Source organism: Dicentrarchus labrax, unplaced genomic scaffold (assembly GCF_905237075.1).
Source record: "Dicentrarchus labrax unplaced genomic scaffold, dlabrax2021, whole genome shotgun sequence".
NCBI lineage: Eukaryota > Metazoa > Chordata > Actinopteri > Moronidae > Dicentrarchus > Dicentrarchus labrax.
In genome coordinates this window covers 33,945,263-33,973,255 of record NW_026136721.1, presented here as the reverse complement: position 1 = coordinate 33,973,255, position 27,993 = coordinate 33,945,263, and the positions used below count along the sequence as shown (strand labels likewise).

Here is a 27,993-nt window from a genome sequence, read left to right as displayed (position 1 = left end):
GGAAACGTAAATAAAGACCCAACACAGCCGTAAGGTCAATCCTGTTTGTTAAAAACCTTTTATTAAGATATTCAGATATTTTCCTCATTTTTAATCAGTCTGGTTTCTTTTTACTCTTTACAGTAGTTAATGTGCAATTATCTTTATTACTGGGTCACAGTTAGGAATTCACAAAGTTATTGGCACTTGGAACACATGGGGGAAACACTGGCATGTACACCGGGGCAGGAGGGCGGGGGGGTGGCGCGAGGGGGCATCGGGGCGATCGGTTGGATGGGGGAGGGGGGCAGGGTAACACGGCAGGGCTGGGGTAAAGGTCTGGGGGACGCGTGTGTGTGTGTGTGTGTGTGTGTGTGTGTGTGTGTGTGTGTGTGAGGCGGGGTGAGGTCGGGTATTTTCTTTGACATCAGTAGACGCTACTGCATTGTTTTTGTTTGTTTTTTATCCTTTGTTGTTTACTTCCAAAAGCTCTTATTTCACTTTTTCATTTTTCTGGGTTATGAAGAATAATAAAGAATAATACCTCATGCTGCGAGTGCACATCTAACAATCAAACTTCGATAGTGCTTCTATGTCATAATGTACAGTTTATATATTTATATATTTATAGTGGAAAAACGAGAAAAAGAAAGAGTTCTGCAGAGTATTTTCACCCAACGACACCAGAGACAAGGAAGAGAAGGAATAAAAAATAGTCATTCACGGTTGCTATGATCATATATAAGCCCGGCCCCCCCCTGTTCTGTAGTATGATTTTGAGGTAAGACTGTGTTGACATGGACTCTCGACTTGTGTCCCGTTTCTGTAAAAACCCTGCGCTGTATGCATTCAAATGGTCCGAGAGCGCTCTGCTGAGGCTCCCGGGTTTGTTCCTGAAAAACAAAAATGTACCTGCTTTGTAACGGCAGCCACAGCAGTTCAGAAGCTGCTCGCAGCGCTGAGATATCTGTGGGGATTAAGGTCTGCTATGGCTGAGAGCTCCCGAGGTAAACTGGTACTTTTTTTTTTTAAAAACTGCATCAGTGACACGAAGACACGCGCACACACGTCCTGCAACACATCCTGAGAGTCTGCAGGTGTGTGTGTGAGCGTGAGCTTCTGTATCTCAGAGGTTTGCCTGTTTCGTATTCATTTATACATATACAGTATATATATATATAAATATATATACGTGAGTGTGTGTTGTCTCTGGTGTGTGGGGATTTGGGAAAGAGCGGAGTAAATGTTTCTGGATACAAGACTACAGACCTGCAGACGGCAGGAAGAGAGACTCGCGGAGCTTGAGGAGCGCGAGGGGGGGGTTAAAGGTCGGTTGAGGGCTGATGAGGTCAGGCCGCGGCGCCGAGGAAGATGAGGAGGAACGCGGCTGAGCGGCGAGGAAGGGGTGGCGAGGGAGAGATACACGATGGAGGACTCACACCTCAGGATCACGATTCTTGATTTTAAGAGAGTCTCGCGTCCACTTCCCTCGCTCCTCTGTTCTCAAGTTTAGCCAGTTTTAAACACTTCACGACACAACTCCTGACAGTCCTCAGCAAGGGTCCCTGCTCCGGAAAAATCCACCCTCGCTTTTCAAAAGTTAGTCTGGTATCAAGGGTTGAAATGTACGTTCACATGCCGTGGCCACACCCTTTCACTTTCTAATTCCCTGCATCCTCTACGGTGGATTTTTCTTAATCAAAGCAGCACTGATCTGTTTTTACATTCATAATGGATGAAATGACGAGGGGAGGATCCCACCTTACTCTGCAGTTCTCAGCACTACGGAGCATTTCTGCGTCTTTCAGCAAATTGTTTTGGTTTTACAGCCAGCAGCTGGTCGTTCGTTGTCTTTAGCCTCAGCAGGCCGCTGTTTGTTTTTGAGTGAAAGGGCTCAGACTAATTCATGTACGTTAAGGGGGAAGATAGTGGAGCGTTTCGCGGCTAAAGAGCCAGATATTCCTTGAAACTGTGATTTTATTGGGTGGTGACAGCAAGTGACTGCTGATGTGTGTCTGGGTTTGCTGGATACGTTGAATAGTGGCCTCTCCCTTTAAGGGGCTTGACGTTCACTGTTGAATATGCTAAAATATGGGGTCTCTAACACCGGAGTTTAAGTGTTTGAGGGTGGATTTTTCCGTTAACATTCTGTCTGGATTTTAAAAAAAAAAAGAAAAAGGGGGGCAGTACGACCGTCAATCAGATCACACATTTTTCCACGCAATACCATATGACAGTACAAGTCAAACCCCACGAGCATTTTGACGGAATTGACAGTAGAAAAGACATCAAAGTCGTTTTTTGCTTCCTTCGTGATCTGATAATCGGCCTGATTATCAGTCTGAAGCTGTTTTTGAAGAGAATTTCTGACTGTGGCTTCTTGTCACACTGAAGGTTTTGTGCTCGTTCGGATTGACACTACCCAATCATCAAATGCTTGCTGGGTGAACATACCTTTCTTGGTGATTCTTCTGGGATTCTTTTAAAAAGACTGGAAATGATCAGAATTCACTGATGCCCTGTGCAGGAAACTCTGTCTGAATCAACTCCAACCTTCACCCTTCACCGGTACCCCTCACCCACCTGAACTCTCCCCTTTAAATCCTCCCCCACCCCCCATTCAGAGGAGAGTTTGCACAGTCTATGCTCCCGCTTCCCACCTGGGGGGGAGACAGGTCAATGAGCACATCATCATCATCATCATTTTTACAGTAAACAAATGTCAATAAAGAGAGAGAAGAGAAAAACATACAAAATAAAAAAAGGGAATGATAGTACAAAAAGATAAAAACAACAAAAATAAGGAACTTACAAAAAGAACCCTCACATTACATCTCGATCCCCCACCCCCCCCAAAAAATCAACATCTGACACCAGCATCCAAACCACAGACAGGAAGTGACATAGTGAGCGTGCTCAGAAACGTGCAGAGGGCTTTGGCTCTCCAGGACAGTTGAGCGCTCGCCCAAAGGTGCTTTTTTGTTTTTTTTTTAAAGATTATTCCACTCTCTCCTCGTCACTTTTGTTCCTTTCTGTGGTTCGGCAGCCGAGGTGGAGAGCAGGAGTGAAAAACAGACGGACGAAGTCGTGGACGGACGAGTCGAAGCACAAAAACAGCTCTTTTCTTTTGGAAGTCACGTCAGCAACTTTCAATCTACTGACAACTTTATTTGGCATCTTGGCCCACACACTGCGGTGGGCGTTTTGGCGGTTTTTGCGTCTTGTGTCGGATTCTCAGAATGAGCAGCAGAACCCCCCGGCGGGGTCCGCTGTTAAGGTGCTCGGATGAATACAGTGATCGAGACTCTTTCATTACAATCGTAGCTTGTGTAGGATCACTGCTTCTTGGGATCTCGCCCTCTGGTGGCGTTGGCACATACTGCAGCTGTGGAGCCCCCCCCTTTCTCTGAGCCGCAGTAGCAGCCTTTAGCCACCAGGGGACGTCTAAAGGAAAATAACATTCAAGCAGCAGTAGCTTATTCTTTGTGGAAAAGCTGGTTTGAGAAACCAGGTCAAGTAAACTTACTTTGGGTCGATTTCTAATGGAAGTTCATGCTTGGCTAAGAAACGGATTTCTATCGTCACAAGACAATGGAGAGTTAAGATTTTATCCATGGCAAGATTTTTTTTTTAAACAGACATTCAGGCTTGTAGCCTTAAAATGATGTGAGCACAACAGTGTTTCGTTTGCCTCGACTGTCCATCAGTCCGTCCGTCTGCTTTCTGCGGTCCCTGATCCCGCCCCGACAACAGCTGCAGTGCAGTAAAAACCAAACATCTGGTCCAGCATTAAAAGCCCAACCCTCAACCCTCCCGCCCGCAGCACCTCAGTCATACAACAATCGCAATGCAAAAATATGTGGTTCTCTTTTCTCTAGACTATTTTACAGCTAACCATGTCTCCACTTTCTCTTTTTGTAATTTTTTTTTTTTACACAACTTGGCAACTCTACGTACAGGTGTTAATGTTCAATTATTAGTAGCATCTGTCTTAAAATAACTCTCGAGGACTACAGTACACTAACTCGAATGTAGAAAACAAAAAAAACACAATAGCAACAGAAAATGAAACCAAAAACGTTTAAAACGGAAAAACATTTTGAAACGTGTACAAAGCTCTTCTAAAAGCGCGACCAAACTCGTATCGCTTTGAAAAAATGTCTGCTCTGGCCCCGCTCAACTTTTAGTTGTAAAACTGTGCTCAGACATAGCTGCCCTACAAAGAGGCAAAAAGCTGCAACCTGTCACCTAAAAAGGTCAAAAGGTCACAGGTGGGTTTTATATTTCATAAAAAAAGATATTCTGCGATATACAGCCCATGCTGCTGGACTTACACCACGGCTTTACTGTTCACTTTCACGGTTCAGATTTTGCTCTTTGCAGGGCAGGGGAGTGTTCAAAACTTCTTTATATAAATCATTGTGTCCTTTCTCTCAGTAGCAGTCCGCTACTGGCTCGCAAACCTTCCTCCAAATCAAAAGGAGGAAATAAAACAGACACAGGCAGATATTAAAGAAAATATCCTTTTTGCTGTGCTCGTTTGAAGTACGCCGAATTTCTCTCAAATTTATGTTCAAAACCCCTGGATGTGAAGACCAGTTGGAACCCCCGTTCACCCAGTCCACAACCCGAGGCCCCAGGAGAACAGGCCAAGAACAGACAGTCAGCAGGAACGTGGGACAAAAAGCTTGTTGGATCTGACCTAACCCTCTATAATCACCACTTCTACATTCTTTTCCTTTCAAAATCTTGCACAGAGACAAAATTTACCATTCAAATTTATAGAACTTTCAACTTCAATCTTTATTTCCTGCCTGTGTTCGAAGATTAAAGGCCACGTTTGAACAATACTGGGGTCTAATACTGCTAGTACAGTGGTTCCCAGCCTGTGTTCCCCATGTTACACACATTATTGCCCTTTTCCTCATGAAATTATGGATATTTCTAACTAGGGCTACAACTAACGATCATTTCCCTATTGATTACTGTGCCTTTTATTTTCATCAATTTCTCAATAAATAGTTTGGTCTATAAAATGTCAACATTGTGTGAAATGTCCACCCCAGTTTCCCTTAGCCCAAGGGGACGTCTTCAAACTGCTCGTGTTGTTCAACCAACAGTCCAACAACACAATTATATTCAATTTATTATCATAGAAGATGAAGAAAATGGGCCAATATTTACATTTGATTTTAAGTTTCTTTATAAACTAATGAATTAATGAACCAACTGTTGCAACCTGAAACAATCTGGGGTGAAAAGGTCTCAAGCACAAAAGGTTGGGAACCACTGTACTACTAAATATGATGTATATCCACACTAGCCCTTAATATTGGGCTCCTGCTAATTCAATAAACCATCGTTTTTCCTGGCCTGTAATTGTTGACTACAGATGAAGGTTCGCCAGGTGTTCAACATTACACACACTTTACAACAGCTGGGCGAATCACCTCTACAGTTGCAGCTCAAACGTCTTCCATTATCATATCGCAATGCTTAAAAAGGACAGTGGGTTAAAAACATTCAGCCAAATGTGTTTCAGGACATAAAATACATTTTCTCCACTCTCTTACAGATATTTAGTGCAATTTCAACTTTACGGGGGGGGGGAGGAATCAAAGCTAATTTTTGTTCTCCAGACGAATCTTAACTAAAGTTTTGGAAGCTTTGTTCTTTATCTGGATGCCCCGTTATCGTCCAGTCAGTGGGTGCTTGTCTCACTGGGGTCGTTTTGAGGGATTTAGACAACTCCACCGTTTATTCATTCACCCCACGACCCCACCCCTCTGCAAAATGCCACGCTACATAAATAAACAAGCACCCAGGTATTTATCTTGGTGGCACGGGGCCAGAGAGAGACGATCGCCTCCTCCTCCTCCCTCCTCCCCCTCTCTATCATTAGCCTCCTCTCTCTCCTCTCACTCTTGTCTCTTTGTCTGGATTGTGGCTTCGCTCATGTGACGGCAGACTGCCGCAATGCCTCATCTGTCCTGGGAGATTCTTAACAAACATCTCCTCCTCAGGAAGAACAGCACCTCCTCCTCCTCCTCTCACTGCTCAAGTCTAGGATGATTGTAATTATTTTTTTAACCCCACTTGGTCACTTGGTTCAACAGCCTGGTCGATATATGCGTCATGATTGGCTGCGTCTCTCATGTGGATGTTCTGATTTGTCAGCCACAGCAGCCAGGAGAATACAGGGGCAGATAGACCGTTCTCATCAATTGTCTGACTATTAAAGGTGCAGTAGACTAAAAAAAAAAAAAAAAAAAAATCACACAACTGGACAGTGTCCTATGAGAGGGGGGTGGGCAGAAAGCACACACACACACACACACACGTACACACACACACGTACACACGTACACACACACACACACACAGGTCAGATATACCCATCTACACTCATTTATTTGCATATTTGCATTCGATTGCTCACATGTATGCGCACACACGCAGCAACATATTTGGCAGCCCCATCTGTTGTTATAGACAGCAAACACACACACACACACGATACAGATATACGGGTGAGAGTTTGGCAGGGATTCACATTATATGAAGAAAATGGAGCCGACACAGAAATGAAGCAGCGGTGGATGGAAAATGATGGTTTACGTAATGAAGCAACAAGGGACCAAGACTATTTAGCTGTGTGTGAGATGGAGAAAGAGAGGGACAGCAAGGAAGAGAGATAGAAATGTATACAGAAAGAGGAGACAAGGCAGAAAGACATGTAAACAAAGAAAATAGAAAACAGAGAGAGATGGGCGAGGGCAGAGAGGGAGGGAAGAAAAGGAGAATTGAGGATAGAAATCAAGAGGTGGAGGAGGGAAAAAGTGTCCTGGCTGCAGTTGTGCTGCTGTCCCATGCAGGAGGGCAGGACGTGTACCAGGCAGCGGGGAGATTTTTAGGCAGGGGAAAAAATCTGAAGAGTCAATAGAAGTGCTCATGATCTACTTTGTCTGAAGTCTATTTTACATTGAAATGACTTTTATAAAAAACAAAAGAGCTGCAGCCATGATGTGCAACATGGCCACAATACATCTGCAGCTTTGATATGTCACAGATGTACAGACTCTGTGCTGTGGATAGAGATATGTGACTCTGCAGATGTGTGTGTGTGTGTGTGTGTGTGTGTGTGTGTGTGTGTGTGTGTGTGTGTGTGTGTGTGTGTGTGTGTGTGTGTGAGGCAGAGGAGGCAGACAAAAACAAACAGCCACTCATCTGAACCTCTGCACACATACCACCCACTCACACACACACATACATACATATACAGACCTTGCAGAGCTGAGCACCCAAACCACCCACACACAGTGACAGACATGCGCAGTCGCCACGTGAAGCCAGACACACACGTATGCAGCACATAGATCGAGACGCAGACCCAGCCTGGCATAGGCATGCGCAATACACACGTACACACACACACACACACACACACACACACACACACACTGTACCACTGTCAAAGGCTCTTCGAGTGAGGAGGCAGACATTAACATGCCATAAATGGAGATGGAGGGATGCGAGCGGGGAGGGAAAAAAAACTGCATACATACATTAATATGCACACACACACACACACGCACACAAACATTAAAAACACACCCACACATTATGTTCGCCCACAGATGCACACACACAAAGGCTTTACAAACAGCTCCCAAACCCACCCTGCAACAAACCACACACATACTTACGTACACACACACACCAGTATGCATGCATGCATTCACACCAAATCATCCAAGCGTCTCTGCCACCCCCCCAACCCCACCTCCCCCCAATTCATCCCTCCTCTCTAGGGAGGCTCAGACTGTCCTCTTCTTCCCTCTCTCTCTATCTCTCTCAGAATGTTTTTCTCATTTAAGGCGGTGGTTTTAAACAAAGCATTGGAATAAAAAGATTTTTTTTTTAAAAGGAAAACAAAAACAGAAATGTGCAAACTGTCTCCTCTATCTCCCCCCCTCCTGCCCGCCCTCCCCCAATTCCTTTCACTTATTTCTTTCTCCCTCTCTCTCTCTCTCCTCTTGCTTCTGTCCTGGTTATTGAACTTGGTTAAGTCTCCACAGATCGTACCATGTGCTCCAGAATAGAGGGTGGGGCACGGTGGGGTAAAATAAAAAGATACCCCCCCCAGTTACCTTCCACCTCCTGACTGTAGGACCTTTAGGTGCTCGTCTCAGGACCAAGGGTTCTTTGACTGATAGCGTTTGTAAAAAAGAAATAATAAAAAAACTTGATATACATGTAAATATATAAAAGAACTAAATAGTCACGTAAACATCTTTCCTCGAAAGCCAGGCTGTAAAAAGCAGACTTTTTTTTTAATAACACTGGTCTATAAAACTGTTTCAGTTCAAGACAGGTCAGATGACGCCTCAAAGGCTGTTTTTGGTTCTTCTCCGGGTTGTTTCAACGTGCAGCGCCGACCCTGTGTTTCGCTTAGGAGACGGTTAACGACAGACCCTTCGCCTTGAGGGTCTGTGTGTGTGTGTGTGTGTGTGTGTGCGTGGCGGTCCAAACTTTCTGACGCCACACTGGCAATAAGGTGCTTGAGGTTTCTTCTCATTTAGACAAAAAAAGAACACCAAAACGGGCCAAATACGCATAAAAAAAACCAAGAATGTCCGTTGGGTCCAATGGTCTAGTATACAATACAACAAATCTATAATATGTCAAGTCCTTTCTTGTTTGGGTTTTAAAGTGTTAGTCCTCAAGATTATCGCACTTAAAAACACTCGCACTGGGAATTTTATAGCAATAGGAATCCAATGTGCCACTAAGTTTGGCAGACATGCACATTTAACACACAGGAAATGGTACATAAACACAGGGGGAATTAAATATTATAAATGTGGATTTAACAGTTGGATCATTTCTCAGATTAAACACACAACGCGTTCCCCTTTTGACCATGATGGTACCTTTGACACTGAAGGCATACTGCTGGCCCCTACAGTCGATACACCACATTTTATTTCAAAGTATTACACTATTTGAGTACCTGCTGATCGCAGGTTCCGCTAAACCCACCGAAGCAAACTCGTTGGTGTTCTCAACTTTTGGCTAACAATTCTGTAATCTGAACAATATCACAGTACAGGATATAGGTCTGCAATCTGATCATTGTTTGCCAAAATGCTGTCATACGGAGAAAACTTAGCACTCAGAGCTCCACAGTGAACATTTCCATCATCTAGTGCCACTTCATTTTTTTTTTTTTTTACCAATAGACACATGTATATGTTTCCATTACACAGGAGTAGAAATAAATAAAATACCAAATCTTTCAATAAAGTTCAACCAAACCAAAACAGCTGTTTGTATGTGATCAATTTCTTAATTAGCTATGGTAATGGAGCCATCTGGCACGGTCTCGTATTGACTCAATGATCAATCGATACCATCGGTACTTTATTTAAAGACCAGCTGCGTCCGCCATTATCAACATATTTGTTTTTAAATTAGTGAGATTAAATCAGAATTTCCCTCATCCAACAGGGACCAATAGCTGACTTCACAACAGTCACCATGTTGAGTTAAGGCTCACACTGCTGAGTTATCTCATTTTGGTATCAGGCAGGCCTCGATGTAATGAACACAAATCAGTCTTTTACAGCCTTAAAATTTAAAAAATAAAATAAAATGTGTTTATATCCACCAATTACGTTGGATACACAGAGAAACTATTCTTAGTTTTACCCTGCTGTGAATTGTGAAGACACAACCTAACAGGCTGCATATAGTTTTGGCATCGATCAAATCCGTGTAACACATAAAAGAGAGTGCTTACACAGTTGGCTAACTTTGCTCGCATGTTATTCACACTACTGCTTTCATTCCCCAGTGCCAAACAGACAGACAGATGTGTCAGGTCTGTCGTAAGAAAAATTGACTTTATATTGATTGTCTGGGATTGATTTTATGATTAAAAGACAGAGAATGGGGTTTAAACCGAAAACTAGAATCTGGTGTAATGAGGATTTGAAACACTGCAGTGGTATCGAGGAGCAAAATATCAGTGGCACTAAATCAAACCGTTCACCAGGAGCACCTGTCTCAACCTCAAACTGAAGATAAAAAAAAGCCCTCGCCACAGTTTAGCTGACACTCATCAACTAAAGCGTGGCGAGGGCTTTTTTATCTTTTTTTTTTAAATTCAGCTGTATTGTGGAGGTCACTTTTTCAAAGAGAAAAAAAAAAAGAGTTTGTTCTGTGATTCTTTTTTCTGAAAGCTACCATTCAGCCGCAAGTATCAAAGGCAAATATGACTGCAATATGACTTTCAGGGTTGTTTCTATGCCAACATTCTTCTGATTTCCATTATTTAGCAGCTTTCATTTTATAATTCTAAACATCTTACATAAAGCCAGGAACGCAACTGTCAAACAAACAACTTTCAGCCAGCGCAGTTTACCTTCTCCATCACATCTACTGTAGCCTCATTAAACACTGAATACATTTAAGGTGAACGCTTACATGTGACAAACCACAACCTCTTGGGTCTGCTTTGGTGTAATTCCCCTTTAATTCCCACGTTGCTCTGGTGTACTGTAGCTGATGCGGCTGACAGCGCCCAAATGCATATTAGCGTGTATGTGTGCTCACTGCAGCGATGGGTGAATGAATCGACCAAGCGTGTGTGAAAACACACCGTCTGGCCTCCCGCTCTCTCTCTCTGCTGCAGCAGCACACACGCACAAACTGTGGCCGTACAAACACACACCTACACATACACACGCAAGAGCTGTATTCCTTGCAATGTACCAATGCCTGAATTAGCACCGTTGTCCATGCCAGGCGAGCACGCATCCAGGCAGCAGAGCCCGAGAAAACTTGTGCCGCTAACAGGCACGGCCGCGAATACTCTTAGGGAGAGCAACTGAAACATGAGCTGAAAACAAAAGAAACAGCACCGCTGTATCTCCTCACACACACACACACACACACACACACACACACACACACACACACACACACACACACACACACACACACACACACACACACACCACACACACACACACACACACACACACACACACACAAATCGTTCCAAAGCTCACAGGCTTAAACTCATTTTCTGGACTTTCCTTCAGATTAAAAAAAAAAAAAAAAGGGTGATAAACGGATATATAAATTGGATTCAGCTTGTATTTTTTCTCCTTTTTTTGCATTTTTTAAATAAAACCACCCCTCTTCTCTTTCTGATACGTACAAAAACGTAGTTCGATTGTACTCATACCGCAGGAAATAACACAGTGCATTTATCAGGCGCAAACTCTTTGACAATCATCGGTAACAAGTTTCCTCTAGCTCGGGAGGCTTGGCAAAAATCACACACGAAAAGTAAAAAATTAAGAATTTAAACAAAAAAAAAGGGAAACTGAACAATTTTTTTTAGGTTTTAGGGTCAAAAAGTAGGGGAGGTCAGGGGAAAAGCCAAGCAAACTTTAGTTTTTTCCCCGTCTGCCACCGCACCGTCAGTCAGAACTCACCAGCATCTCTCTAAGGGCTGGTAGGTCAGTTTCCCAGCATGCCCAGCAGGGGTTAAAGAGCAGGGTTGGTGGGGTCGGGGAGATCATAAACCATGCCAATATACATATTAATATTCATTTCAACCCCTGACCTCATCAACCCCACCGCGGTCACAGAAGCTTTCATCTGGCTGTCCAGATGAAATAAAGCAAAACAAACGAGTAAAAGAATAAAAGAAGGGCTCTGTACAAGCTCACTCAGCCTCCACTGACTCACTACGCTGCGGTTCGGATGCTTCGCCACACATACATTCAATATCAAAAACAACAGTGTTACCGGAGTTTGGGGAAGGAAAAGAATCACTTTCTCCAAACAAGATTACCCCCTTCCGCCCACCCCCCTCCCCAGGGAATGTCTGTGATTGATTATGGTAAGAAAAAGGGCCTTAGTGACAGTACACACTCTTAAAAACAAAAGAATAAAAAATAAAGGCTGAAACAAGCAGGTCTTGAAAGGTTGCAGAGGAATGAAGAGGTGTGGGGGGGGGCTATTTATCAACCTCCTCCCTCTGCTACCTTTCTCTCCATCTTTCAATCTCTCTCTACCATTAAAAGGAAGGAGGAACGACCCAAAGAGAGGCATTCTGGGCCGCTGAGAGAGACAGAAATGTGGACAAACAAAGGAAGGGAAGCAGAACAAATTGAGCAAAAGAGGTGTAAAAGAAGAAATAGATCCCCAAACACATGGCGGCTAGGGGATGAGCGACAACTGTCATCACGACCACTGTGGTCACCGTTCTCGACTCATCGCCCCAGAGAAATGCCATCCCTCCCTACATCAATCTGTCCATCTGTCCATTCATCTATCTGTCCGTTCACTCACTCAAAACAAAGTGCTGCCGTCTCCTCCTGCCCCCTGGAGGGTGTCTGCTTGCGTGGCTCCGCCTCCCACTTCGTTATTGTTGCCAGCCGCCGCTGCCGCCGCCGCCACGGCTTCCAGGGAGGCGGGGTCAAAGCCTTGCTCCGCCCCCAGCGCGTCGGCCTCCATTTTCACGCTGTCGGCCAGGAAGGCGGAATAGGCGTCGCTGTCGGCCATCAGCAGTTTAAGCTTGGGAATCCAGCTCTTGCGGACGACGCGGCGGGCGTTGGTGCACATGTCAGCCGCGATGGCGTTCATCTCGCTCTCCTTGAAGCTCGGCGCAAAGTTCTGGCAGTAAACTGTAGGAAGGAAAAAGGGAAAGAGAGGAAGATGAAAAAAGAAACAACACTGAAAAACACCAAAGGCTCAATGGCTGGTGAGGAGTGACTTTCAAAGCAGCAATGGGGAACTTTGCATGCGGGCAGCTCCACAGTCTCACCGAGATGTAACTCTCAGTATTTATAATATCAAAAACAGTGTGTATCTTTTTATGACTCACATTTGACAGCGTGCAGCACTCTGTTGTCCAGGGGTTTACGACTGGGGTCATTGGTTGAAGAGCGAATGCCAGTTCCACAGCTGTTAGCCAGAGTGCTCCTGGAAGGAAAGACACAAAAATACATCAGCACGTAAACAGATACAGGATGCACACAGCATAGTGTTATACAGAAAGAAGTTTTAAGGCAATAAAAAGACATGCTGTGGTGCATACAGAGAAACACAATCTTCAAAATCAAACAGGAAAATCAGACAGGAAAAATTGATTCAACGCCAAAAGCGGTCTAGTTGTAGTCTAGTTCTCAGCGTGCAGCTTTATCGTTTACTGCGGCTTATACAGCACTCTCTTTGTTACCGCTCTACATTTGACCAACCAAATGTTTGGTAGGCAAAACACTGACCTGTCAAAGAATGCGGCCAGCAGGCGTCTGAGCAGCACTTTGTGGCGGGTGCCGGCGCTGACGTGGCAGTTCATGAGCTGGGCGCGGGAGATGAACACGGAGGTGCCGCTCACCAGCTCCAGCTTCTCGGCTGGGTCGCCCTCCTCGTACAGCTTCGGGTGGCAGCGGTTCCCGATCTGGCTGATGAGCTCAGCGGGCAGCGACGCCAGGTCCTGCCGGGACCGTGCCCCCCTGCCCCCCCGTCCGCCACCTGAGTCTGGGGCCAAGTCCGGAAGAGCCTCCACCCGCTCCCCGACCACTAAGGAGGAGGATGGATTGTTATCAGTTTTACTTACATTTAGGGCTGGGTATCTTTTGGAGATTTTACCTAACTAGTGCAATAGTTTCAGAGAAGATATAAAGTCTTACTTTGAGGAATAAAACATTTTTTTTTCTACAAAAGAAGTGTTAAAAGTAAAAAGTAGTCATACACAAATTTTGCCAAAATAAAAAACAGTCTAAAATTGAGAAACTTGTGCTGTTTATAAAGTAAATACTGGCTTTCACACATTTAGACCAAAGAAAAGGGAAACCATGTTGCAGTGCAGAACAACTGTATGTTAACTGTAAGAACAGCTCAATTGCTGGTGACACTGTTCAAATGATTGTATCCACATTTCTCATATATTTTGAATAAACTTCCGTTAGTATAACTGTCAGTGGTTTGAATATTTAATTCAAACCATTCCATCTGAGTGAGTCCTTTTGATTAAACAAATTATAAACAATTCATAAGCGTTAAGGCAGGATCCAAAACTGTCAGTGGTTTCAGCCTTTTAAACATTTCATTCTCCACAACATCCTCCACTCCTGAGAAGTTTGGATGAGCAAACTTTCCAAGACTGGAACATGTAAACACACTTCAGCAAGAGCCGCAGATCAGAGGACAAAAACTTGAGATTTACTTGAAAACAACAGTGCCCCTAAAATGAACCCCCACTCACAGAGCTTACCTGCCGCTCCAGCGTTCAGCATGCTGTACATCGTGTACATGTTGCAGATCTGTCTGTACTGCTCTTCGGCGCTGTCGTCTGCTATGTCGTCTTCTTCCTCGTCGTCGTGGTAACTGATTGGCGAGTCGCTGGTGTACATGCTCAGTGTGCCCGGGCTAGTGCCTTCAGGGGTCCCGCCGTTGTTGTTGTTATTGTTGTTATGGTTACTGTTGAGTCCGGCAGCTCCCACTGAAGTGGCACCGCCGCCGGCCAACATAGCGGCGTTGGCTGCGGGTCCGCGGCCAGAGGTATCCTGGGTAGTATTGTTGGAGGAGGAGGAGGAAGAGGAGGAGGAAGAGTAGCGTGCGGCCTTTCTCATCCCACCTCCCCCGCCCCCTCCAGACCCTCCTCCCCCGTCACGGTTGCCCCCCTCCCACAGCCGCTTGGCTACCGGGGTGCAGACCACCGAGTAGGGAGAGCCCTCCTGCTGAAGGGGGGGAGAGAGAGAGAGAGAGAGAGAGAGAGAGAGAGAGAGAGAGAGAGAGAGAGAGAGAGAGAGAGAAACACTGATTATTCATCTTCAGCGCCAGACAACTTAAAAAAATTCAATTAATAAAAAACAATTAGGAAACATAAAGCAACAATTTTAACTGCAAACAGTAACGATGCAGAGATTAATATCATTCACACAGCAGCAAGTTTCATATTTATCTTCTCAAACAGGTTCAGAAAATAAACTGTACAAAAACTGCATATTTTATATACAAAAAGACTGTATGAAACAGGGGGCATCAGGAAGTAGATTATTTTAAAAACAACAGACATTCAACTTTTAGTTCCTAACAGATGACACTCGCTGCTACAGACACATATCAGCGAGCACCAAAAACAGAGTGAGGTTGGATACTCAGCCACACTCACTAAGCCTTAAATGGTAGTTCAACTAATCTTTGCCAAATAAGTCCAAACAGGTAAGTCTATAACTGTGAGCAAATCAAAAATAAAGCAAAAACAGAATCTTAGTAGTCTCTTGGTCTCTAATGCAGACTATACAGAAAAGGTTGGTGTCTAAATTTACACAAAACCGTGTTACTACCCTGCAGACTTTATCACAAGTTTTAACATCTTTTATTTCATCTCGTAAAAACAACCGACGACAAATCTGCTGACGGTTTCATCACATGACGAAGAACACGATTACTGTGTTTTTTCGTAATCCATTTACAGACAGATCTGTACATATGAGGCTTATTTGTGCTACTTGACTGTAAGATCACACAGCTCTCACACTGTAGCCTCTCCCTCTGCTGTAAGTGAGGACTGGAGCAAGTACACTGCTATGCAGATTTGCACCTGTCATCACATGGTGACTATTTTGGAGCAGCAAACAGATGGTTTCCTCTGAATTAAAATCACAAGAAGCTGGTTTCTCCGGTTTCTTTCACCTGTATTTGAGCTCGAATGACTCAACGCATTTCGTTTCAACCTTAAAACTCAATTTGAAACTTTCAGAGTACCTGATAATATGCAGTGAAAAATAAAATATGCACTGGGTATAGGCTAGTGAAAACAGCTCTTGGAGCGAGCGTGTCTGGCTCAGCAGGTGTTATAATTTATCTATATATTTATAATTCCTTATCACAACCTTTTCAACAGAAAAGTAAATGAGTGTACATTAAAAGCAAACTCTGGAAAGCCATTCTGTACGTATTAAGCCACTGTTATGTGACAGTAAATGAAGTGAGACAAACTGTTTACTACAGTTTGCGCTCCTTTAACTACCCACCACTAATTAATGTGGATGGTAATATGATAAAAACACAAACAATACTCATCTCTCAATATGAAGGCTCTCCCACACCTCCAAAGCTAAAGCTCTTATAAAGTGCTTGACTTCACAAAATATTGATAGAGACCTTCGACCTCCACAATAATTGATGTCTTTGCCTGAAAAACGATTTGAAACTGAAAAATGCCATATTTCAGAAATAACCTTCAGGTAATGAGTCATCAAAAAAGATGGATATATGGTGTGTTTTTTTCAAATCTCTTCAGTTGCAATTACAACAAGATTAAGGTTTCGTAACTGGCAGCGAGCTTTCCTTGAAAGTTTATCAAAGCCTTTTCAAATCTCAAACTCAAAGCGACACCTACTCGTGATGCCCTGTTTCACTGTTTGATGTCAATACCGAATTAATATAGAATATTATCCTTTCAGACTCCTTCACATAATTCAGATAGAAAGAGCCGAGATGGTGTTAATTGCCTCATCAGTTCAAACACTTCGCCTGTGTTAAAGTTATCAGAGGCGGCCTACCTGCTGTGGCTGTGGGGTGGGCTGAGGTGTGGACGCTGTCTGTTCCGTCTTCACCTTGGACACCAGGGGGAGGGGCGTCAGACAAGAGGTGGGTCTTCCTGCGGCTGTGGCAACGACGCCGACTCCGCCACCTCCACCCACTGTTTGAGTGACGGGGCTCTGAGGCTCGGAGCTTGGGGTCTCCTCAGCGTGGAGACCCTGGGAGTCACAGCTTGGAGATGAGACCTGGAGGCGTGATGATATAAAGAAGGATGAGAGTTTCCAGAATTACCTATAAAAAAAAAATACACACCCATACTGTGCCACTATTTCATTTTTATGCTGGTTTAAAATGTTGTAATTCTCCATCCTAAGCAGGGCAGGGTATCAACCGAAATGTGTCCATAACATCATGGAAAATCAAAACCTGGCATCAAATGTCTGCTCATATTCATAATGTTGTTCTATGATAAGATGGTTCCAGTATAGTACACTATTTTATTTGGGTGAAGTTACTGTTACTGTAATGATGGATTTTAACACTTCTTAAGTTATAATGGAAAACATAACAGTAAATCAAAACAATACTGATAGTAACTGTTTGAAGTCATCTATGAAGCAACACTGCAAAGTTATATGGTCCCAGCCTCTCACATGTCAGGATTCGCTTTCTGCTTTATATGACTGTAATGTGAATATCGTTTGGTTTTAGGCCTGGTCCAACAAAACCTGGCCTTGGGCTCGGGGATTTTGTGATGCAATTTTCCAGACATGTTCTGTAATTTTTCTTTAAAAAAAAAATAAAAGCTATATTAAAGATCCCCTCCATACATGTGTTAAGATTTATATACGAATAGTCTGCTTGGAGCAATGATGAATTTTTTCCTTAGGAAAACACTATATAAACTAAAAAACTACATAACGTCCACATTAAAATCCTTAAAATGACCTCTATTCCTTCTACCTTATTAAAAATGCCAGAATCTATGAATATGCTAATTCTGTTCATTCAAGTTATCCTGCTGGACACAAAATGTCTACTTCACTGTACAGTTGTTTCTACACCACACTCTTGCAAGTCACAAATAAAGCTTGTTGGCCCACAACTGAAAATCAAGATTTTCAATGAGCACAGAGAAACTTTCCACTTCCAGCAGATGAATGTGAAAACATCCTTCTAGTGTCAAACGCTGCACAGACATCATTCAAACAGTGAAGCTCAAACACTCAACTGTTTGAAGAAATCCTTAAGAATCCTTAATTGCAGTTCATGGTTTATATTCCTCGAATAAGATGTCAAAAAGGTTTTGGTAACAGAGCCTGGTAATAATATTGGCACTAGTACTGGAAACGTTTTCAAAGATACTCTACACAATCTTAAATCTGCTTTCTACCAGGTAATGTAACGGACAAGCAATTCTTCTGTTACTCTACTACAAGCTGGACAGATTTTTTTTATATGAAAGGTGAATTCCCAATATTTCTTGGCAAAGTAGCCAAACACATTTCTGACAACCAGCCTTTCAAGCCCAGCAAGCAACACATCCAGCAGTAGCAAATACTTCGGTTTTTCTTAACATACTTCACATAACACATAGCTGGTACCATATTAACTCTGTCTGGAGGTGTTAAGGAGTACTTTCAAGGAAATCAGTTCTCCTCATTAATATGCAGATTTATGCAGCAAGGCACTCCAAATCTAATCAGATCATCTGCTACTATAGAGGGAACCTGTAGTGTCAGTACGATGTTTCAATTATTCTTTAGTCACAAGGACGTGTCTACAAACACAGACACCCCCATGACAAGAAATGCCATTCTTTTCTTTTTTTTAAAGTTTTTTTTTTGGCTTTTATTGCCTTTATTTGATAGATACAGCTGAAGATAGACAGGAAAGGGGAGTAGAGAGTGGGGATGACGCGTAGCAAAGGGCCGCAGGTCGGATTCGAACCCTGGGCCGCTGCAGCAAGGACTGAGCCTCTCTACCCACGGAGCTAAACGGGCGCCCAACAAATGCCATTCTTAATGTCACGCACACAACAGGTGCCATAGTGGCAGCACATGAAGGCTACTGACTATCGAAAAATTCCCGTAGTTCTACACCTGCAGTCAGCCTTAAGGAACAGTCAAATCATTGTTTATGAATGTTTCATTGAGGGGTTACCTTGAGGAAAAACTCTGTGCCTTTCTCCATGATCTGTTGGATCTGGAGGAAGCCGGCTGTGTACATGAGCAGGAACTGGTCTCCAACGTTCATGCTGAGGCGTCCTGTGTAGCAGAAGGCCAGGATCTGCTGGAAGCTCTGCGGCTGCACGGCCGGGGGCAGCTCCACTACCGAGCTCTTTCCCCCGGCGTTGAACAGATCCCGGAAGTAGGAGCTGCTCGCTGCCAGCACCGCGCGGTGTGCCTGAGGTTAGGTAAGGAAAGTTAGGTTATACGAGTTAATTATATTACGATTGTAAACGAAATCTATGCAATGTGAATATCATCATACATGTAAAACACAGCCAGTCAGGGTAGATTTAAACTCTGAAATATTTCTTTTGGTTTCTTGGTTTACACTTGCTGTGAGTGCAGTCAAATATAAGGAGGTGAAAACCCCAGACAGTATGTACAAAGTGCAAGACTGGCTTCATCTCAGCCATGTTTACAGTTAACCTCCCTTTGGCTGAATCTATTTTAAACTGCAATGGAAAAGGACATTTTATTTTCTAAAAGTATCTAACCGTAGAGGAATCCTTTCCCATTATATTGCAGTAACTTCTGAAATATAGCCAAATTTCTAATTGTAGCCTTACAAATTGTATTGAACGGTTGCAAAGCCAAAGATTTATTCCCCTTGTGAGAGAAGTGGCCAGAGGGAGCTCAGAAAATCTATTAGAAATTATTTAAAGCAGGACTCTGGCTGTTTTTGACCTGGACCATATTTTCCTGTCTTACCAATTGATTTTAACCAAACTCTTGTGAATACCTTCACCGAGGAGCTAATTATGACTTACTGCAGCCCCCACAACCAGTCCTCCAGAACCAATGAACAACTGAAAAAGACTGAATACCAAAACCTTTCCCATGTTGTTCAAACACAGAAATTAAAACAGCTTGACAAGAAAAATATCAGAATAAAACATGGAAATTAAAAATGATTTAAACTCTTGTCTTTCTTTTACAGTTTTGACTCTAATTAATCTTCTCTCTTGTCGATAGGACCCAGCCTACAGGGGCGTACGCTCTATCAGGCACCCACCAGCTGAACTTTTGTACAACCTCTGACTAGAAGCTGTCACTCCTTGAATAGGTAACTTTAAAAAGAAAAAAAAGTTTTGAGACCTTGAAGGCATGTCCCTTGACGACCACGGAGACATCACAGTAGAGGCCCTGCAGCCGCTGTTCGTTCAGACACTCCAGGATGTTGTTGCCAAAGTTAGGGATCGCCATCTGCAGCGTCTGAGCCATAACGCTCTGCCCAGCACCACAGGGTCTGCAGGAAACAGAGAGGTACACGTTAGAGCAGGGACAGCGGGATTTACGTCAGTGAAAGGTTAGAAAGAGAGGAATGGATGGGATGTCGGACAGGAGAACGAAGTGGAGAGGGATATATCTGGAGGGAAGGAGGGATACAGATGAGGGATGATGGGGGCGACGTATGGATTAATGAAGGGAAGGCGAGGAGGAGCGTGAAGAACGGGTACATGGAGGGACATCAGAGAAGTGATGAGGAAGAGAGGACAAGATGAGGTAGCAGGCCAGGAGAAGAGGAAACATTAAATAAAGGAGTGACGAGACAGGAAAAACGGCGTAAAGAAGGACGGGAGACAGATGTGTGAAAGGCAAACAAGAAAGTAATGAGGAGGGAGGAAAGAGACTTGAAATAAAGAAACAGGGTTAGCAAAAGTATATGATGATTAATGAATTAAGTATTTGGTAAACAACTTTAACTCAAAACTCTAACCTCCGAATGAAAGAGAATTTTGGGCCACCAGCGACAGTTATATAAGCCGTCTTTCTCTTTTTTTAACCTTGTTTCATTACATCTAATTCACAGTTAATAAACTGTTTGGTGGTTTTTGGCCTACTTTGTCATTTTCTCGACGCTCCTTCTCAGTCAAAACACACCCGCTTACATAACTCATCTACTTCACTCGTCTTCGTCACCGTCTAGCAAAAACAGCCTGTGATCAAAAGTGAAGGAACTGTCAAACCCGTGACAAAGAAATAAACAAGGACTCTAAAAATCTCTTTTTCAATTTCATTTTTTGCTCAAGACAGCCGGCATCACTTTCGAATGGACCCTTTCTTTTTGTTTATGAATGCACAATATATACATAAAACTACTCTAATGCCAAGTCTGATGGAGGGGAAGTGAACGGATGGGAACGAGGGATGAGTCTCTAGCCTACGGAAAACATATGCATGTCATACAACATCACGACCTCCAAGTGACAGATGGTGTACGAGCTTAGTGAATATGCACGCAAGTATTTGGACGGTAGCTGGTTCAGCCGAGATGATGTGGAGCTCCTAGCCTGGCTACAACCCAAGACAAACCAGTAACAGGAAACAATACGATAGCAATTAGCCTTGTTCCTCAACTGGGAGGAAGACTCACAGACGAGACCTAGTAGCCTAAACAGCTGGCTTCTACATCACCTCCAGCTCTCCTCATGAACGCTAGGGAGAATGTATACTGAAGCAGCAGCCAAAAGGTCACAGACAGGGCTGGTGAGCAGACATTTCTATCATATTTATTCCTTAGATCTAACGCTCAACACACATTCAAGGACTGATTGAACTAAAAAAGGGTAAATATCAGGATGTTCATCAGATATTATTTTATTCCTCTGAATGCCAAGGGGTCATTTGTAAAATACATATAAACCGACAGTTGTCTGTTACTATTTGTCAGTAAAAAAGCTTCCTTAATGCCCACAAAGAGTTCATGTTAAAGAAAAATGATTTATTCACCCTTCAAGCTCTGGTCTACAGAAAAAGAAACAATCCTCAAGCACTGTACGTACAGTAAGTTGCTTCCCTGTCGCATTACTGGGGCAGCGACTGATGACTTTCAATCATATAATCCATTAATATATCCATTATTTAATGACTGATTGCTTACTATATAGACAATGCCCAGGGCAAGATCCAATTTCGCCTGAACGACCATTAAAAAACCTAAAGGGACTCATTTTGTAATGATATGAGGTAGAAAAAAACCCGCACAGCCTCATAATGGAGCAGCTGGAGCCTAATTTACTTAAAACGACTAATTATAATTTTTTGTCAATTAATTATCAGTTGATCAACTAATTCAATTCAATGTTATCATTGTGCTTGTAAAACATACTCTTGTCATTCCGAGTTGAATAACTGATTAATCGGTTAATCATTTCAGCGATATGTATTAATGTATTCATCTACAGAAACTAGAGATAAAATGACCTTTTTATGCAATCGTTTGAGAAGGAAATTGTGTTTGCGCTCCGTTCCTTTTACACATGTGTCACTGGAGCATTTAGAAAAAAATAGGTCACGTAAAAAAAAAAAAAAAAGATGGACTGCATGACAACAGCAAGTTTCAGCTCCAATCTCAAGTATTTCACAAATCAGTGCGGTAGAAATCTGATTTGGCAATTGATATGTAGTATTGCTTACACAGTTGTGTATTACAAGTCAGACAAAAGAAAGAGTGCAACGACAAATGCTGAGTAAGGAATATTGCTGTATTGCCCAGTACTATATTTGGGTGTACAGCATTAGGCGAAGGAAGACAGGCAGACTGACCAGGGCTTACAGCGATGAAATATATATTTATGAGTGCAATAAAAACAGTTGGGACTCTTGCTGACAAGTTGCGCATTCAACCTTGCTGATTGGCTTTTGTGAAAGTCTGAGGAATTGGACAACTTCTCACTTCAACCCGCTCTTAGTACAGCAGGAAAGGACTTGTGACAGTCTACACAAAGAGAGTCCAACTTGAATTTCCGTTTGAATAGGATGGTTACCTCCACAGGCACAATCCTCTCAGCACAACGCACAGTACGCAATATAAAAAACATTATTCAACAACAAAAACTACTGAACCTGGCCTTGGAAATAGTCTTAGGACAAATAAACATCTCAACCGCTAAAGCATAGCTCTCTGCTCCTGCAACATCTACCATCCAGATGTTCCTAAACAAGGCTCTTCCAGCAAAAACTTAAACTAAAAAAGCATTTAATCACAAACAAGTTGGGCACGGCTGGCGCGCCTGAAAAATGATTCCCCTTCGGTGGAGCTGCTCCTTAACAAACAATAAAAGATAGTGGTTGTACTGGGAGCTTCCAGGTGTGAATGTGAAGCAGGGTGCTGTAGCATGCATGCTCAGCAAACCTTCCCTAGTTGAAAAAAAGTGCGCTAAAGCAGTCCTGAGCTCCTGCCTTACGCCTACTTAAGGGCCGCACTGAAAACAGAGGGCCATCAGCATTTCATCATAATTAATTTTTTAAGTTTATAGCAACTAATTAATTTTGATAGATATAGGCACAGTTTGTAGGGCAGTGGGCTAAGAGAGGGAGAGTAAAGCAGGACTATTTACAACCCCAGTGCTACAAAATTCAAAGTCTTTTAATTTCATTTTCAAACGTTCAAAGTCGAAAATTCTATTAGGGCTTAGACAGTTATGGCTAAAATAACAAGCTTGGTTGTCAGCATCTGTTGGGTGTTTTCAACAGCAGCAAGCATTATAAGTATGTGTATTAATTGCGTAAACTATCATTACAATATTATTATGGTTAATAAATTGGGCAGCCATATTCTGGACAAAAAACAATTAAGATTGCAGACTGTTTATTGGATTGAGAGCACTTTGTACAATTTGATCTAAATAACATTCCTGTCATATCAAAACACTATTAGTGCCGGACTGTATAAATTACAGTTTTGTTTTCTGCTACTTATTTCATTCAAATCAATACTGTTTTGACATAACTAAGTCAGTGTTTGCCGGCCATTGTACCTTGACACATTATTGTGCCTTGACAGCTTGTGTCGATGTAAAGAAATCAATGTGCATTACATTAACGTAATTATTATTCAAGCGAAGTGGCTCAGAGTGATATTTTCTCCATGCATTCTGGGCCTTATCCAGGATTTGTTTACATACATTACTCCTACTTTAATTAGTTTATCGTGGTCTTAATGGTCATGTGGGGATTTGTCTTATCAAAACAGGTTACAGTATCTAAGTGTGCTGATAGAGCACCAGGATTAGCACTAAAGTAGTAGTAGTACTAAAAATGCATTATCTACACCGCCTGCCCCTCGACATCTCCACTTCCCGTGGCCTTGAGCGAGCAATCGAGCCGACGAGAGTCCCAGAGGAGCTTCTCAGCGACCAACAACAGATGCCTGTGGTTGTTTCCAGGTGTAAATATGTGCAATCATATGAATAATCACCAGGTAAGTTGCTATGACAAGGCATCTGTGTGGCGAAGATCGTCCCTCAATACTCAAAAAAGCAGCAATACATACAAATCTATGATTACTCTGATTTTTACAATAAGAAAACCAGCATTTTGTGTTAAAACCTTGAAGTGTATTATTGTAGCCTAAAAGCAAACTTTTTCCTTTCACCAGGAGTTGAACTTCTTGCCTGACTTGACCTCGACACACAGTGGAGCATTGAGATGTCATCCAAGGACATCCTACCAGCCGCCCTTTCCCCCTCAGAGGTCAGAGAGGTCACAACAACTTCCAGGAAACATAAAAGGGAGTTAATTCACACCACTTGACCCTTGACCCGAGGTCCCTGTGTGCCCCATTATATGCTCTGACTTAATGCTAAACTGTGTGTGTGTGTGTGTGTGTCCTCTAAAACTTTTTAAAAATTCCTCCTCAGTGTCAAACTCTGGTTTACTTTATGCAGACTAACCACATGCTCCAGCTAACACCCAAATGTTTAAAAAAAAAAAAAAAAAAAAAGTAACCTGATCACTGCAGTTCATTTACTGGCATACACAATCAATCCAAGCATCTATCTGAATCAATACTAACACAAGCTTGTGATATCATCAATCACTACTTAATCATACTCAGTTTCCTGGTTTAGGGAGGTTAAAGGTGGCCTGTTAGCAAGTAGCAAGCTAAAGCTACGGCTAACACTGGCATTAGTAAAAAAAAAAACAACAACACCTAACCTCTGCATATAATTCCCCACACACATGCCTTTAAACCACATGAAATCCGGCCCTTGTGTCTTTAAATCTAAAAGACATTTACGTTATTTACCGACAGTCGGACAGGCAACCAAAATGTGGCTATAGTGAATAGCCTCCCTTGAGCACGACTAGAGCTGAAACTTCAAAAAAAAAAAAAAAAAAACCCGAAATGTTATTTATACACATCAATTATACATCAGTTAATCTCACATTAAAGTCTAGCCGAGCCGACGTCTCGCCGGTGAACGCCACAAGCGAGAGAAAGAGCCCCGCCACCACCACCAGCAGCAGCAGCAGCAGCAGCAGCAGCGGGGGCAAAGCAGGGCGGTCAGGCTGGGCAGAGAGCTCTCGGTGCCCCGCCGTGTGCCAGCCTCGATGCCCCGGTAGGATTTTGGGAGTCCTCGGCTGGCCCGGGCCGGTGTGTGCGTGCGTTGAGTGGAAGTAGGGAGGGAGCGGAAAAAGGGACCACACACACACAAAAAAAAAAAATAAAATAAAAAAGATAAGAGAGCTCCTCTTCTTTATTTTGTATGCCAACCCCGGTTTCAACTCTCCCCCCTTGCACACACACACGTTTATCGTCCGAGGAACCGGGGGAGAAGAGGGGAGGGGAGGGGAGGGGAGGACGAAATCTGCCACAAAAATAGTCGAGGGGGATAAAATATTCAGCAGTTCTCCTCGTCTCCCCTCTTTCCGTGCCAGCGCGGTGTGATGTCCGTTTAGAGACCGAGTTCCCTCCTCCTCCTCCGGCCGAATGGCAGCTACCGATACGGGACAGACACGCGTTGTTCCCCCTCCAAAATGTCGCGTATGATATATCACAGCGAATACATTATTAATTAAATCTCCCACCAAAAAAAAAAAAAAAAGAAAAATGCGACTCAAGAAGGCACACATTTACTTGAGTCTTAATATGTGAACGTTATATATATATATTTATTTTTTTTTACCGGAGAGGAGAAAAGGGTTTATAACAGCGGAGGTCGATACTCCATCTTTAGCCGACATCAACAGGTCATCCCGGGACACAAATGCGCTGCAACTGTGGGCGAGACAGACGGATGGATCCGGCATGGCGAGGGGGAGAGAGAGAGAGAGAGAGAGAGAGATAGAGAGGAGAGGAGGGGAAAGGAAAGTAGGGGGTTGGCTGTAAAATCTTAACCCGTTTACCGACGGGACACCATGATATTAGGCGAATCAACGACTGCCTGCGGTTTTTTCAAATGCAGCACATTAAGAAACAAAAAAAAAAAAAAAAAAAAACTGCACACCCCCACCTCTTCTCTTCTCTTCCCTCCCTTCCTCAGACACCAAGTACTTTTTGAGAAAGTTCAGGAATGCGGTAGAAAGAGGAGCGGAGGACTCATCAAGTCACTCACCGAGGGGAAGGGGAGAGAGGGGGGACAGCCCGCGACGACGAGTGACTGAAGCCGGTGAAGTGGTTAAAGTTTGGTCTGTCCCCATGAGCCCATCCCCCCCCCAATGGTAGCTTGCACAACTTTACCACCCCATCCCCTTAAAAATAAAGAAAACAATAATAGCCTAACAACCACCCCCCCCACACACACACACACACACACACACACTTCAGCACACCACCGCAGACCATACACCACCCCTCCATCTGAATTTAACAAGACACAACATACACAAACACACACAGACACAGTTCTGGGCTCGGACAACTAACCGACCCGTCTCACCGGCCGACACGGAACCGTTGTCCTCGGTGACCCGCCGTGCGCAACTCACCCCCTCGGCTGTATTCCGCTGGAAAGTGTTTCAATGGAGGACCAGCGCAGAATAAGCAGTGTAGTGTCTCCCTCCGCCTCGCTACAGGCAGCCATTCATTGTGACTGTATGCTGTGAACCAGCAGCCGGAGCACGCACACAATTCCTGCAAACACGTACATACTTACACGTGCGCGCGCGAGGCGGGGGGGGGGGGGGTGCAAGCACGCACGCAAGCACTCACACATGCAGGCTTGGAGATGAGCGCAGAACTATCGAGGAGGGGGAGGAAACCGGGGGGGGACGCAGAGGAGGTGAGCGGTGATTTCTCCCAGGGGTTGCAGACAGATCGCAGAGCTACCGATCGGCGGGACAGACAGACAGGTAGACAGACAGACAGATGAGGTGGCACCGTCTCATTAACGTTAACTGTAAGGATGGGTGCTGTGATTTCAGATGACACTAGTGAGTGTTTTTTAAATTAGGGAGGAGAGAAACTTCCCTTCCCCAAAATATGTATATTTCTTTACGTTTTTAACAACACAACGACACACATGACCTGGTGATTATTAAAGTCAATAAATAAAGCTGTGTTAGTGTTATAATAATAAAATAAAAAAAAAGAGAGTTAAAAGGTGAGTTTACCTGGCTGGTTATCACAACAGACCTCATTATATTACCTTTGGCACCAAGGCACATCAGTAGCAATGACTGAAGGTAAATCATAGGCTCACCTCCACACTCCATGTGTTTTAATTAATATAAATATAACTTGGTAGAGGCGCAATAACGTGGATGAGTCATGGCAGAAAAGTTGAGTTTAGTGCACGTGGAAATACAGGGGGGTTTTATCCAGTCACAACAATACTGAGATAAATAAAATCACTCCTTTATTTATTTGTTGATATTTTGTTTGTATTTTATTTTGAAGCCCATACGAGACTAGAAATCATATTTTGGTATATATTGTCTAATGTCACGAGAAATGTAACAAATCAGAGGTAATGAGATTACATTTGAAGGAGTAACTGATTACACAATTTGAGCCCACGCGCCGCTGCAGGCAGGTAGACAGGCACAGCGTCCCCAGCCGACCCGACTGTCTGAGCCCCACCCACCAGTCCACCCACTCAACCCACTCCCCTTTCACTACTCACCAGAGTGTCTTCTCCCTCGGGTGGCGGAACCGACTCTCTCCTCAAACCGACACCGCGCACAGGGTCGCCGGTTCGATCCCGCTTTCTTAATGTGTGTGTGTGTGATAGCGCGTCTAGACTCCGGGCAGGTGAGCCCTCCGGGGCCTCCAGGCGCTGCGCACAGTGAATACTAAACAGGATGAGACTGCATTCAGGCACGGCACTGCGCTCCCCGCTCTCTCTCCCTGTCATGCCAAATACTATTAACTCTATAATTCTCCTGTGTCAGATGTATAGCGCCACGCTCTCTGGGCATTTATTGTCACAGCGCCCCCATCCAGATGTTCAGGCTCGTGTGCATACAGTAGAGGCAGATTATTTTT

The 27,993-nt window shown here is 43.6% G+C and overlaps 1 protein-coding gene across 9 annotated transcripts; it reads right to left on the bottom strand.

Moving 5' to 3' along the window:
• Positions 1-30: 30 nt before the first annotated feature.
• nacc1b (nucleus accumbens associated 1, BEN and BTB (POZ) domain containing b) lies at positions 31-27,844 on the bottom strand. Of its 9 annotated transcripts, none has more exons than XM_051383769.1 (9): positions 27,632-27,844; positions 19,878-20,028; positions 18,715-18,957; positions 16,572-16,796; positions 14,267-14,741; positions 13,284-13,581; positions 12,884-12,981; positions 10,999-12,683; positions 31-10,915 (listed from the first exon to the last, which is right to left on the bottom strand). In XM_051383769.1, exons 2-8 carry the CDS (start codon positions 20,001-20,003, stop codon positions 12,349-12,351), a joined length of 1,800 nt encoding a protein of 599 aa, XP_051239729.1. In that variant the 5' UTR covers positions 20,004-20,028; positions 27,632-27,844; the 3' UTR covers positions 31-10,915; positions 10,999-12,348. The 9 variants fall into 9 exon arrangements, with proteins under 9 accessions (XP_051239729.1, XP_051239723.1, XP_051239724.1 ...); XM_051383763.1 differs by lacking the exon at positions 27,632-27,844 and adding an exon at positions 26,496-26,657; XM_051383764.1 differs by lacking the exon at positions 27,632-27,844 and adding an exon at positions 26,496-26,657 and having other exon boundaries at positions 14,267-14,738.
• Between the last annotated feature and the right edge of the window lie 149 nt (positions 27,845-27,993).